Source organism: Apostichopus japonicus, chromosome 18 (genome assembly GCF_037975245.1).
Source record: "Apostichopus japonicus isolate 1M-3 chromosome 18, ASM3797524v1, whole genome shotgun sequence".
Taxonomy (NCBI): domain Eukaryota; kingdom Metazoa; phylum Echinodermata; class Holothuroidea; order Aspidochirotida; family Stichopodidae; genus Apostichopus; species Apostichopus japonicus.
Window position 1 is genome coordinate 14,140,713 of NC_092578.1, and position 15,040 is coordinate 14,155,752.

General features: G+C 36.6%; 1 protein-coding gene and 1 long non-coding RNA gene across 2 annotated transcripts in view; one reads left to right on the top strand and one right to left on the bottom strand.

Moving 5' to 3' along the window:
- LOC139958476 (uncharacterized) overlaps positions 1-15,040 on the top strand; it is a 324,735-nt gene that overhangs the window by 29,133 nt on the left and 280,562 nt on the right. The gene's annotated exons all lie outside the window — the stretch shown is intronic.
- On the bottom strand, positions 814-14,312 carry LOC139958465 (uncharacterized protein F21D5.5-like). Its single transcript, XM_071955565.1, is given in 16 exon segments — positions 814-1,347; positions 1,848-1,935; positions 2,789-2,898; positions 3,958-4,019; positions 5,143-5,170; positions 5,823-5,885; positions 6,299-6,391; positions 6,725-6,792; positions 7,488-7,608; positions 7,822-7,908; positions 8,679-8,699; positions 10,696-10,753; positions 11,086-11,165; positions 11,999-12,676; positions 13,554-13,603; positions 14,019-14,312. Coding segments are annotated over 16 exon segments (1,944 nt in total). The 5' UTR covers positions 14,164-14,312; the 3' UTR covers positions 814-1,155.

Here is a 15,040-nt window from a genome sequence, read left to right on the forward strand (position 1 = left end):
GACATAATAAAAAAAACTAGACATCATCTAATTGGTATTAGCAGTTGCCTAAGACTCTTTCGTACTAGAAATGATATATCACACAACTCTTTTAAGATTTCAATGTAAAAGCTTAGATTAGTTAGCAAATAAGTTAGCAACTCATCAGAACTGTACATATCAGGAAATAATCATTGATCCAGTATCACATCGCCAACTGGGCAAACTTCTATACAAGTGCAGAGACGTGTATCAGTTTTTAAACAGTCAGTTACAATACTATTAATATGTGAGACAAAGTTTACAGGCTTCAAAACTGCTACTCCAGATTTGAACACTAAATTTGTCCATGCATATTATACAAAACCTGAGGTACAGGGTACATCTAGCCATTCATATTTATAGGTTTTTAAATAATCTTGGATGTGTATATATCCAAAATATTTATCAAAGAGTATAACATTTTTCACATTTTCTGGTTGGTAAAGCAATATTTAATATTCTATGGGAAAGTAGTCATATATTTTTCTTGATTTACTTCTAGTAAACATTGCCACAGATCTGGCCAGCTATTTTTTTCTTGATTTTCTTAGACTAGTAAAAATGGCCACTGGTCTGGCCAGATAATTGTCATCTTGATGTCATTATTCCAGTTTAGATACTTGGCATGTTTTGACAATTATCATCAGATCTCAGGCACATTTCATCTATCCCATAAGTGGGGACACTTTATTGTTTTTATTTTTGAATGAAATTTACAAGATGAACTGTTATATCTTGCCAACAGTGCACAAAATAAATATGCTACCTATGTCTCAGTTGAATTTTCTTTGCTCTTTTTTTCCCACTTAATTTGTAGTATTTCCATCACATTAATGTGAAGATATCTTTGTTTGATTCTGTCAAATATTATAAATGCCTCCAATAGTGAATCTTGATGCTAAATAAAACCATGACTGCATCCTCAGTCAATTTCATTCCCACTTTATTGCTATGAATATGGAAGCAAAATCACTATGTAAAAGCTTTATACATTTAATCAGTAAACGTGATACCAGTAATTACACAAGCAGTTCACATGAATTATAGAGCCTGGATTGAAGAATTAAGCTTAATTTCTATGAGCGTATTACTTGAGCTGCTTGTCCCTGAGGTGTCCTTTTGTTTGGATTATTATCATTTTTCCATTAGAAACATCTTATAAAGTTTTTCTTCTTTAGAGTTATTAAAGGAAGGAATGAAGTTCACTCGAATCACTTCGTTGAAGCCCTCTTGCAGCTTTGGTTCGGTGAATTTATTTTTGTAGGAATGGAAGACCATATCGGAGATAGATGCATGGTTCTTGCCTGCGGGTGTCAAGGATCGGAACTAGAAGAGAAAGGCACAGAGACTTAGACTTGAATGCAGAAAAATACACATTTAGTGAAGATGATGTGGAGAGATCCTCTGGGGACAGTAGTATGATATAACAGTTCAACAAGTAATGTAATACCAGGACTATGCTCAACAACACTCAACTATAATAATGCAACAAGTAACAGCTGTGCAACCATGTACACTTTTGAGAGGGGGGCAGGCGGGGGGGGGGAGACCGACACAATATTACAAAAAGCCCTTGTGTACAATACATAAATATACAACATGTTTATGCGGTACAACCTGAACAGTCAACAATTCTTCAGCATGGTGTCAAAAGTTGCAAAATACAGCAAAAGTTTTGCATTTAAAGACTCCTACACTTTTTTTCCAAAATTTCTCAAATGAGATGGAACACATCCCCCCCCCCCACAAAGAATGGTTAGATTGGGATCACCACACACACAAAAATGGGGGGAAAAGGAGAAGATTTTGATTACTTGTAAACCAACCTTTTCATTATGCCTGGCTTGATCTTGAGTAACATTGAAGACAAAACATCTACAAGCTACACCGGCATTCTTGGCACAGTCAATGTACCTGAGGAGATAAAAAAGGACATGAATACAACATTGAAACTATGCAATTGGAATTAAATATGCTCTGTATATCAAATCAACCAAATATATGATAAAAAAGCCACTGTGAGGCCTCAACCTAACATGCATTAGTTGAAGAACCTATTTCAAGAAGACCAGAAAAAAGATTAAAGTGTAAGAAAGAATCTTCTTTAACAGATTTTCCTATTTGCAATCTGTTATGTTAGAAAGTAATATTTGGTGGATGGAGGGATGGTTAGGGGACAGATGAACTTACACTCTCATATGAAAGGGACCATTTTGGAAGCAAAGTCGCCCTTTCATAAATGAGTCATTTTGATAAGGAGAAGTTTTTCTATGTTTGTAAGTGTGCACACCACAATCCCTCACCCCCCCCCCCTCATCTTCTGCATTGATTGAAACTTACTCTGCCATCCCTGAAGGGAATAGGAATCTCCTCATACTGTAATTATGATACTCCTGAACAGAAGATATAAATATTAATGACGTGTGGCGTTGATATCATGATAGCTGCTTCAATCCCTAAGATTTTGATTTTCAAAACAAGTATCGTAGCCGGACCTATTAAACTTTGGTACCTGATGTAACTAGCCTAAACTACTTTCCATATAACAACAGGGACTTCAGCTATTATTCTCATTAACTTGATCTAGTAAGGAATGTCACCATCTAATTCACAGCTACTGTACATGTATTTGGGCTAGAAGACATACTTTATAGAGTTTGTGCATAATACCACTTAATAAGCAATTATAGTGAAATATTGCTATCACAGGCAATAATTAAAGCTACATTTTGTGGAGAATCATAAGCCCAGATTCATCTAAACATACCGTTTTCTTGCTTCGACATCGGGATTGGTGTTGTCGATGGCAACGCTTAGTCCTTTCTTCAGAGATGCTTGACAAGCAGTGACACATTTCTGCCAAGTTCCCATCATGTCCTACAAGATCAAAGGAAGAGTAACCTGCAGAGAACTCCTTCTCAACCTCAAGGATATTCATTATCAGGGATGTGCCCACGCTGGGCGGCCCCGCCCAGCACTAAAAATTACCACCCAGCACTGTCTTAAAAATCGTGGATCCCGCCCAGTACTATTTTCATCTAAAATCCTGACATTCCTAACAATATGTTCAACATTAATTGGGCCTAGCCTATGCCAAAATCATACAGACTAATAATGCATCAGTTACGCATGGGAGAAACATTACTTATGGCTCTCAATCGGTCCCTTGTAAAATCTCTTTGAAACAAACTAATAACTTTTACCAGGTACGTAATATATTTCACTAAAAAAATTTAAAAATGTAAATTGTTAGTAAAACTAGTACTTGTGTATGTGCTTAAAAAGCTACACAAGTGCCAGCATTTGGCATCTGAGCACCTTCAAAAATCGAAAATTTCTGATTTCCCCTTAGACCCCACCCCCAGGACGGCGATTAGTATACCCGGCACTCAGGAAATCTTGGGCATATCCCTGCATTATCCATTATAAGTAATCAAATCTTTCAAAACACTTGGCATGGGCATGTGCCATTGACTGCAGAGCTAAGTTTGCATGATATGACTCAGCAATGTTTCCGTAAGCAAAGTGATTCCATAATTTACATAATTATCAGTTACCTGCATCTCATTATAAAGGAGTAGAAGCACTTCTGGGCAGTTGTGTGAACAAAGCACCTACCTAATAAGTGCGACAGACCTGCAAGCTCATTTCCTAGACTTGCTTAAAGTCTTTCATTAAATTGCAGAAAGTTCAAGTTAACATCCTGCATATTTCGACTTTTCATACTGCTCTATGTAAAGACTACTTTAGCGATTATATACTTTAGTAGCTCTGAATTTTTACTTACAAAAATAACACTACTCGATCTTACCCTATATCAACACACACACACAGCTATCAAAAAGGCATCGCTTGGGTATCTTTACCCTTTTTATCAACAACTAGCAACTTATGAAAAAAATGTATTTACTAACCCTCAAATTAACATTGACTTACCCTATTAACATGTACATAGTTATGCTGTAGTAGGTGTTTTTTGACAAATGTACTTTTACCGGCTGTAATATAAAAGAATGAGCAAGAAGCATGTAAACACACACATGAACCACAAACACATGAAACAACATGAACCATGAACACATGAACCAATAAAAAAAAATCGTGAACCCAAAATATATTCATATATAATAGTAGTTTCTTACATTCTTGTCACAACAGATACCAAACATCAAAGGACATGTATTAATAACATAAGACTGTACTGATAACTAGAAAAGACCTACCACACTCTTCAAGCTGATGTACCTGTAAGCCTACCCCACTTTGAATAAACAACCATGAGCTGTATATTTTTCTCCTTATCAGGTGATTATGCTACATTTAAGCTGTGTGAGAACAAACATTTGATCCTTTTTGCATAACCTGTGTTCTCATTAGTTTTGTTTAGTTTCAGTTAGCCTCTGAAGAAGATCCTGCTAGGATCGAAAGGTCAAGCCCTCTGACTTTTTCATGTTTACCTTCAGAGGCATTTTGCAGTAATAAATAGTTTGCTAACCAGTGGCGCAGGAAGGTACTTTTGAGTGGGTGGGCTGAAGACTGGTGGCCGGCCTGGGGGAGGGGTCTAAGGGGAGGAGGTGGCCTCAGATGCAATTTGGTGCAATATAGAACACTTCAACACCCACTCCATTTTGTAAATAATTTTGCATTTTCACCTGGCCTTAGATGCAATTTGGTGCATGAGATTTTTTTCTGCCAAAATGTTTTCTGCTAAAATGACGAATGTTGTTATCATTTATTGAGAAATGAACAAGGGGTTTTCTGACTTGCGAAGCGGGGGGGGGGGATACTTCCGCCCCCACATATTTTTCACTGGGGGGCTGGCGCCCGCCAGACCCCCTGGTTCCTACGCCCTTGTTGCTAACAGTTCTCTGTCTTTTCTCTCTTTGCATATTAACCTTTTGTTAGTATTTTGCAAAAAGATGACCAACGATCCAGGGTTACCGTATTGGACATGTCTTCTTATTTGTCCTTTTTTTGTACAGTGAGCACCCGAATGGATTAGGTACTCTGCAAATCACAACATTTCCTTCTTAAAGTGCTTTTAAAATTGTTTCAAATCCTAGAACACATGAGACAGTCATCAAGTAAAGTTTTCAGCAACTTTGCAGTATTGTGACTTACATGCTGGAAAACCAACCATAAGAAGAACCTGGAAAAAATAGAATTAAGAATTATTAGGATTTTCTGGCGGATGAAGTTGACCGCTTAGCGAAATGCTGAAACTTTTCTGAATCTTTTATCAGGAAAGCCACCTGATCTAGCATTTTGTGTAGCAAAGATATCAATTTTTTTCAAATCATGTGATAGTTTGAAATGCACCTGGCAACAAGCAGAGTGGATGATGTCATCAGGGCACTTTTACTCAAAATGTCTTTGCTCTTCTTTTTAATTTGTCAATCATTTATTCACAAACAAAAAGAATATTTCTACAAAGGAAAATCAAATTAATTTTGATGAAATTCTAAGTACATAGAACTTTGGAAGTTAAGCAAACATTGCAAATATATAGGTTTCAAGGATAAATCAACAAGAAGATTATCATAGAAAAGTACAGCTTTTGAAGAACATTTAACGTTATGACATCACAGATCACACAACTTCTTTTAATAATAAAATTCAATCAAATTTTCAGATTATATACTACTCAAATTTTCAGCACAGTTAGACCATATTTTATAACAGGTTACAGATACAAGTTTGAAATAATCTTTGACTAAACCTAAGGAGTAAATCCAGCTCTCCTGAGCCCATTCTCTAAATGCTCAAACTTTATATTTAAGATATATATACCAATGACATACCTCTTGGGACGATGCAGGCAATTCGGTGGACGGCTCCAAAAGAGGTCTTGTATCAGGACTCCTCTGTTTGAGAAAAATAGAAAGAATCCTTAATACTAAGCTTTTATGACTGAAGTGACACCAGTAAAGTTTTGGTCCAAATGCACTGTCTAGCACACAAGATGGTTTCCTATGCCTAGTACTACCTTTGGCTGTTGATAACAATGAATAATTGAATTGAAAAAGATAAAGCTACCAACATCAACAGTTTCTTGGAATTCGACTAGAATTTGTTACGAATAAAACTTTCTGTCGATTAAAGTTTTGAAATTTGTGTCAGATATATTAAGCCCCTCATGTGATTCCAATCATTGTTGAAATGGCAAAAGGTTTGAGAGACTTGAATGAATGCTGAGATGACCGGAGGCAAACTGGACAAGAGCTAAATATGACTCATTAATGGAACCCAAATGATTATCAGTTTCATGATGACTCACTGGATCAAAGCTTGGCAGATTAACGGGAGCTTTCTTCTTTCCCTGGAAGAATTCTTCTGGCGTTTTGAAAGGCAGGCCAACATTGAGGGCAAACTGGTTGGAATTTTAAGAAAAAGAAATATTGGTCATTTCCTTATTCAGTTCAGTATCAATAAAAAATACAGTATGCAAAATGAATCAGGCAGTGGAGGGAAGTGGAGGGATGGGCGAGATGGGAGAGGGATGGAGCAGCTGGAAGAGAGGACAGTGGAGTAACATAAACGATGGCTGGGAGGAAGTATAGAGGGGTGGGTAGAAGAATGGAAGGGTGGGTGGAGGTAAAAAGGAACTTGGAGTAGATGGTAAAAAAGAGAGGAGGTGTGGGAGGGTTGATTGAGAAAATTTGGGTAGAGGGAGGGGGGGAAAAGGGTCAGGTAATAAACTTACTAATCTGTCACTGCATGAGAAATCCTTCTTCCTTTTGGGAACCCAATCTGCCGGTCTGCCTGCAGCATCTGCATCAAATATCCAGCAAAAGCATTTCTATCAATCTGTCGGGTTCAGTAGGTTCTTTCTATAATAAGGTCTTATTGTAAGCCTGGTATTAGTAACCCTATTAGTAATCGTTACTATAGCTAAGCCTATGTGTGATCCTACCTGAGTAATCCCAAGTAAGATTTGGTATGGCTAAGCTGCCTACATAAGGAAGACTAAGTGTAAAGTACTCTAAGTGTAATCTTTGTATGCTGGAATGTTATCTGTCTTTGGAGACTAATGAGTAAATGAGGATACTAGATCAGTGGAGCACACACACACTACGATGGTGTAAAGATTATATCTTGGGGAGGGGAGGGAGGGGGAGGGAGGGGCAGGGAGGGGGTATGGGGAAGAGATTTTAATCATTGAAAAGTAAACTTGTAATCCATACACAGAGCTAGAGGAGTTTATGCTTTAGTGAGAAAACTAATTTGGGTCGTCTCGACGATGTGACCACGTTGGTACTTTTAAACGTTTTTGGGTGCGTGTGCTAAGTTTATAAATGTTGTTTGCTCTGAACTTTGTCGATCAGGTAATATGAATACAGTTTGGTGAAGTGTTGGTTTGTATTTATCGGGTTATCTGCCATTCATATGTAACACCTTTAACCGTTAGACTTTAATTTTAATACCACTGACAATGTTTGATGATGAGTTCACTTCCTAAAACTTACCACCGACAAAGATTGATGAAGCTAGGTCAACCATGATGTCATCGTTTCTCTTCTCTTGGAAGAATTCCCACATACCCAGACAGGGCTTCCTGTACATACCAGATCCCGTAGCTATAAATACCTGAAGGGTAATCAAAATAACCACATTCTAAACATTGAAATAACTTACAGTTTGGTTTTCTTGAAAAAGAAAACTTTAATGAATGAAGAGAAAATAAGATGAATGTTTGGTATCTAAGTAAAACAGTTATGAAAAATGGCCAATTGCTACATAAAGTTAATAAAGATAATGTTATAGCATTTCTCACATATATAATAATGTAGGTAGACTCACTTGGATTGGAATACCAAGCTTCATCAAGATTTTGGACAACTTTTCCTTGAAATCTCCCAGCTTCAGTTTTCCTCTACCAATTCCCAACTAAGATCAACAATAGAAAATAAAAAGCATTGATACAAAAAATTTAAAAAAACACATGAGAAAAATACCAATTGATGAGAGTTCATCTCAATTACCAACATGACCAAATAACAAATTCCATATTTTTGTATAACTGATTATTTGTAAGTTATAATGCTTTCATGTTTATGACTTTCACAAATGGCAAAATGTTATCAATGGCAACATTGTAGAGGTATCCATTCATACATTAATTTTACATGAGTGATTTTAATGTTCCAGTTAGAGCAAAAAGGTCATTTCTAAAAAAGATGGTAGATCTTGGCACGAGACTGCGCATAGAAGTGGAAGGTATTGAAAACTAATTGATTTCATCCTTAAACTACGATACACTGCAGACTTTATGTTTGACATCTGTGTAATGAGATGACCAGCCACTTTTAAGGCATTATAACAGCTTGTGGAGTTATATGCAGCAATGCCATGTTTATCCAATGATCAGATGAGGCACCAGGTGGGCCCCCAAAGGGCAAGGGAACCCAACGTCTTGGAGCTTCCGTGAACACTTCCAAACATACCAACTTTGTATTTTGGGCACTAATGGGGGGGGGGAGCAAACAATTGGTGTCTTAGGACATGAGAGGGTGTTCATGAGACACTGACTGTTATTGAAAGTTATTTTTGTCATAACGGTACATATCTCATGGTGGGTTCATGCACAGCTGAATGATGTTCAGTTTAAGATCTGTCAAATTTTACAAATGTTGCAATAGCTTCCAAAATTGTCTTACCTGATTGGTAAAGAAGACCACCTAGAAGATAAAAAATATTAAATAGAAAGTTATAAAAATCATGCAATGCTGGTAATGAACAACTCTACTCATTTGCTGCTATAGTCATGTGCAATGCTACTCCTAGGCACTGCAAATAATACTAATGAGCAAACCTTCTTCTTGGGTTTCTACTTACGAGCAATTCTACACATCAGTAATGCTATTTCATAGCCACTGCAAATAGCAATATTAGAAACCTTGCCCATTTGCAGTTATACTCATGAATGAGCAATGTTATGTATGAGCAATGCTACTCCTAGACATTGCAAATAATACTCACGAGCAAACCCTACTCATGTGTTACTACTCAAGAGCAATTCTACACATGAGCAATGCTATTCATAGCCACTGCAAATAGCAATATTAGAAACCTTGCCCATTTGCAGCTATACTCATGAATGTGCAATGTTATGTAAGAGGTGCTACTCCTAGACATTGTGAATAATACTCATGAGCAAACCCTACTCACGTGTTGCTACTTACGTGCAATTCTACACATGAGCAATGCTATTCATAGCCATTGCAAATAGCAATATTAGAAACTTTGCCCATTTGCAGCTATACTCATGAATGTGCAATGTTATGTAAGAGGTGCTACTCCTAGGCACTGCAAATAATACTAATGAGCAAATCTTCATGTGTTTCTACTTATGAGCAATTCTACACATCAGTAATGCTATCCATAGCCACTGTAAATAGCAATTTTAGATACCTTGCCCATTTGCAGCTATACTCATGAATGAGCAATGTTATGTATGAGCAATGCTACTCCTAGACATTGCAAATAATACTCACAAGCAAACCCTACTCAATGTTGCTACTCGTGAGCAATGCTACTCGTAAGAATTTAAAAATATCCATGAACATTGCTCCCCAGAAGGCAGGCTGTGCAAGGAAATTTCATGCTGAGTAGCAGCTTTGAGGCTTTATGAAGCCGTTGTTATGAACTAGTGAAAGATGCTATCACTTGGTGTAAAAACTCTAATACATCCTCTCAATTTGTCTATCTAGTTGCCCATTTTGAAATAGCATAAATGCAATACCCCATAAATGTACTCTCTTCTTATCTGCAAAGAGATGGCATAAAATATATCTTAATGGAACACATTCCTTCTCAACAGATTGATACAATGATGGTTTCTGTTACACTGCATGGATGTAGTTACTGTTATACAATGACAAGACCAATAGAGAGATGCATTGTCTCACAATCAAGAATCAGACAAGCAGCTCTTGGAAAGTTTAGAAGTAGAACTACTCTTAAACAAATTGTATATTTTTAAACAATGCAAGGTAAAGGTGCTATTGACAAAGTTTACTTCCTCATCTTAGTCAAAACAATGAGTACAATTTAACCAATATTATTTCTAGTCAATTGATACTGTTAGCCTGGAAAAAAAATGCAATTTATTTCTTTACAGAACAATGTTGGAGAGAGGTGATTATCTATTTATAACCCATCATAATAGGCAATAGGCCATGGTCTTGGTGTGATAACAGGAAGGCTTGATTTACAAGCTTCTCCTGTTAAAACAAGGAAGTGTAAATTGGATAGCCACAGGATGTGATGAGTATGTTTTATCTACTATTAGGTTTCTCTCACAAGTATGTGGGTGATTAGTATTCCATATTCACAAATGAAACAATTTATGACCAAGCATTTTGGGTTTCATATATTGTTACCTCCCACGAGTAGAGATACATAACTAGCTAATTCGGTTTGACAACGATACCTTCATACTAGAAAACAAATATGTAAATTACAGTACATATGTCTGAAAATACAGTCTTGCTTCTTTTAAGTTTTAAAAATTTATGAAAGTGTCTTCCAAAATACAACCCTGTATGATCATGCCCAAGATATTAGAAATGATTTTTTCAATATAATCGTAACAATAATTGGTAACCTATAGAAGCAACAATCGTTAAGAACAGAATCAACGTCATGTTCAAAAATTAGACAATGGGAGCATACCTTGTATCCATCAGCTTTAAGTTGTTTTAATCTTCCGTAAGTTTCTGGTAGATATATTCTAAAATACATGATACAGAAAAGAGAACGAAGAACAGTTGCTAACTACAAAGTAACATTGAAATTGTCCAAAGAACCTCCTGCAGTATTTTGATATTATGTGTTTAACATATATACAGCATTATACCATTTCTGAGCACCAAACCAGTCATGGAAATAAATCAAATCAAATCAAATCTCATTTGAGATCTGTACATGCAAAACATACAGTGCAAAATAAAATGTCTTCTAAAAAAGCTGGAACCACACCTTTGTGAAGGTACTTCATGCAAGTGTTAGTTACTGGCATTTAACATGTTTTTTTAGGTGAGTAAACTTTACTATTTATCTCACCTCCAATCATTTATGTCTCTAGGAAAAACCTTTCCTGAGCTTGTGGTGATAATGGTTCCGTCTATGTCGAATGCAGCCACCTGAAACAGATTCAATTACAGTCAATTTTAATAGAGGAAAAGCACAATGTGAAAGGAAAGTACAATATATATCAACATTTAAAAAGTCACAGCTTTGAGCAACAACAGCTCTAAACATTAATACTGTAGTTTAATTTAGTGGGTAGTTCCACTGCAAATATTGTTAGCTTCTATTAAGCTAAGGAATGATTTGCCAAAAGACATTAGGACCAGTCCAACACTGCCAATATATAAATGTCGTTTGAAGACGTATTTTTTGGTTATTTTACGTAAATTTACCTTTTTATAATCTCTTATTTGTTATAACCTCTTATTGTACTTTTATAACCTCCAATTGTTGTTTTTTTTTTATAACCTCCTATTGTATTTTTAATAACCTCTTATTGTCTTTTACTTTTTCGTGTTGGTATTTTAGGATTATTTTTATTAGGTTATTATTTGTTTTCACTGTATTTTTTTCAGTTTTATCATCTTTTGTGAAGTGCTTTGATTCTTTTTGTGATTTAGGGCTATATCAATGACGTATTTATTATTTATATTATTTTATTAATACCTCAATTATCAAATTTTTAACCAAAAAGCCATTCGCCGGGGTAACAATTCCTCGATTTTCTTCTCTAGCCGTTTTCCAAAGTTGTAAATAAGATGTATCTCCTTCAGTTTTGGGTAGAATCCTTAGCAATATGAGATAAACCCATTGGTTGATGTCACAAGAATATTCTCACACATTAGAAAACTGATTATTTTCGCCCGCCTCAATTCCTTGTATTATTCAAACTGTGTCAAAACTCATACCAATGATCACCGTTCCCACAAAGTGTAGAGATACTTACTTTTGATGATGCTCTCACTCCTTTAGCAGTGTAAATTACCAGTTTTCCATGTTCTTCCCATTTCTCCTCATCAGAAACTTCACCAGTTTTAGGTTGTCCTCCTTTCCCTCCAGTTTGGACACTATCCTCTCTCTGCTTTCTTGCATCTGTACTAGAACTCCCCGACTTTGACAATTCTTTCTTAGCATTTTGTTGCAGAGCTTTAAGTCACTTCTCAATACTAGTGTCGTCATCAGTAACTTCTTCGTTTTTAACTTTCTTGTGATGAGTTTCCTCCAGAGTTGTAGTCTTATCTTCCATTTCCTCTGCTTTTCTTTTCTCTGCAGATGATCCTTGCAATGATCTCTGATCTTTTTCCAGTTTCTGCTCCGCAGACATATCGCTCTTATGTATCTTTGATTTTTTGACTTTTTGCGGCTCCTCGCCATTACTCTCTTCTTCTTTCTCCATCTCGGATGCCTGCCTCTTTCCTGACAAAGTTCCTACCAACAGTTCCTTTTGTCCATCGTTAACTGCTTCAGGTTCATCCCTTAGATCTGAGGTTGTACCTGATTCATGCTGTATTACTCTGTATGCATACCTTCCTTGCAGTAGGGAAAAAACCTCTCCGCTTTGCACTCTTTTTGGTTCTCCCTTGGTCAAGAGCTGCCCGTTAGCAACTCCACTATGAGAGCCCAGCTGTTATGATAAATCAGGAACAAAAGATATAACATTCATTGTATATTTAGGATCAAAAGCAACTATCAAGCACTGCTTAAACAATATCATGAACCATAAATATTTGTTTGGTGTCCAATTTATTGAGAAAACTTTAAAAAATTATCACTATTTAATTTCTTTAGCATTTAAGCTGACATTTTAAGAGCTGTGATATGTGTATCTTATCTCTGATCTTCACCAATTTAATAGTTTTGACTACTTTCACGTTTGTCAGATATGACATCATTAATGTGCATCAATGAGTACAAGAGGAAGCAAGATATTGTTCATCTCTTCCTTGCAAAAGTGGTTTGCAATTAAAACCACAAAACTGCCAAGATTTCTTTTACATGATATTGGTGAAATTTTGTATAAACTATAAATAATTTAGTGACCTATTATTAAAGGGTGTGAAGACTCTCGCAAAAAGAACCATCTCATGCCTGTAATCTGACCTAGTTTCGAATGAGGTGTAACAGAAATGTTAGACACCACCATCGATCCCAGAAAATACACACACAGCTTGCTACGGTCGGTAATTAGACACTAGTGCACAGTCAGTACATACAGCTACGGTCAATACCCACAACACAGTGTAAATAGTAGCGATGGACATCTCAGGTCTAGATAAAAGATAACAAGGTATCATGTCTGCATTTTGTAGCGACACCAACATACGTCACTTGCAAGCAACCGAAAGTTAACTTTTTCAGATGGCCGCACACGGTTTGGGGCGAGTCTTCAAAGCCTTTAAGTATCAAAGATTGCTTGAAAACAACAGTTTAAAAAACAACAGCAATTTACTGAAAAAAAATGCAGCCTGTGGGGAACAAAGACTGATTCTGTGTTTACAAACCTGTGTAACAGTTACAGTTCTTGTATTATTGTCAGTAATCTGAACTTCAACTGTAAAAGAATATGAAAGATTTATAAGGAAATTCTGGTGGAAAATAAACATCAGTTTGTTTAATGAGATTCTGATATCCTTTTCAGGCATTAGATTGCAGAGTTGTTACAAGAACCTTTCTATTTGTAAGGTTGATTTGAGTCATGCAGGCCAATAACTTTTCTGACTTGAGTCACAAACTTGAAATTTAGTGACTCAAGTTATCATTTGTTACCAGAGCTGGAGGACTCAAGTCCAGATTCAGACTTGGGTCCGGACTCCAGTCAATTTTAAAATGGACATTAGACTTGACCATACCTGGACTAGGACTTGGGAGTCTGTCCAGTTGTTCACACGGTTAATTGTTATACTGTAGCCTTTATATATATAATATGACATTAAGTACATAAACCACAGAGAGAACTGACTGATTACCATGGTTTCTGGAGACTTTCTTGTCTACAATGCCAGTTACGATATTGCGGCCGAGGTGAACGGATTCTCCAATACTCTTGATGACTACAGGTGTACGACTTTTATCTTCTCTCCCTTCAGAGTCGCATGGTTGCAAGGTTATCATTTTAGTGATTAGTGCACACTCTCTCAGTTTATGTCACAGTAAAGAGTGCAGTCTGTAATGCTGAAAATCATCCATAAATTGATTAAATAACCTGAAGAAAATTGAATAATAAGAAGCAAGACAATCAGAAAGTTGACATGATAATAAAAACAAAAACAAAATTTCAGTTGACCTCTCATTGTAAAATGCCCTGTATTTGGTTGGCCCGGCATTATGGATTGTACAGTTATAATATACATGTATAGTGCTACAGTGAAAGACTGATTTATGTTATCAATCAGCAAAATGGATGCAGCAAAACATGGCCTTTGGAAGCTACAGTACATGTATGCATGCAAATTCTAGTTGACCCAGGGCTCGAATTTCGTAATTTCTAGGGCAGGCCAACTGGCCTTGGAATACATGTTTTTGGGAAGGGCATCAAGGCCAGTGGGGAGGGCAGCAAGGCCAATGCTGAAATTGTGAGCAGGGCACCAAGGCCACTTTGAAAAATGATGCGAAGAATGTCTCAATTTGTAACCTGTTTTATTTTCAAACCGCCGCGTAACACTCCTCCATGAAACAGCATTATTATTATGAAATTCATACACAACGCCGAAACACTATCGATAATACAACTTAACTGCATATGCTTCCAGTGTACAACTCTCCACTACATAATTATTCTGTCTTCCGACTCCCGCCTGAAATTGGGTGTACTTGTAATTGCCAATAGTGACACACCCTCCCGAAATAATCCTGTGTAACTTGACTCTACTGGGAATTTCCCAGATTCTACCAATCACCTCGCATTCACGAATTGTTAAGCCAATAAGCGAGCACGATTCGGTGACGTCAATCAGCCAAAGCTGTATAATGGTACTACTGTGTGCAGGTG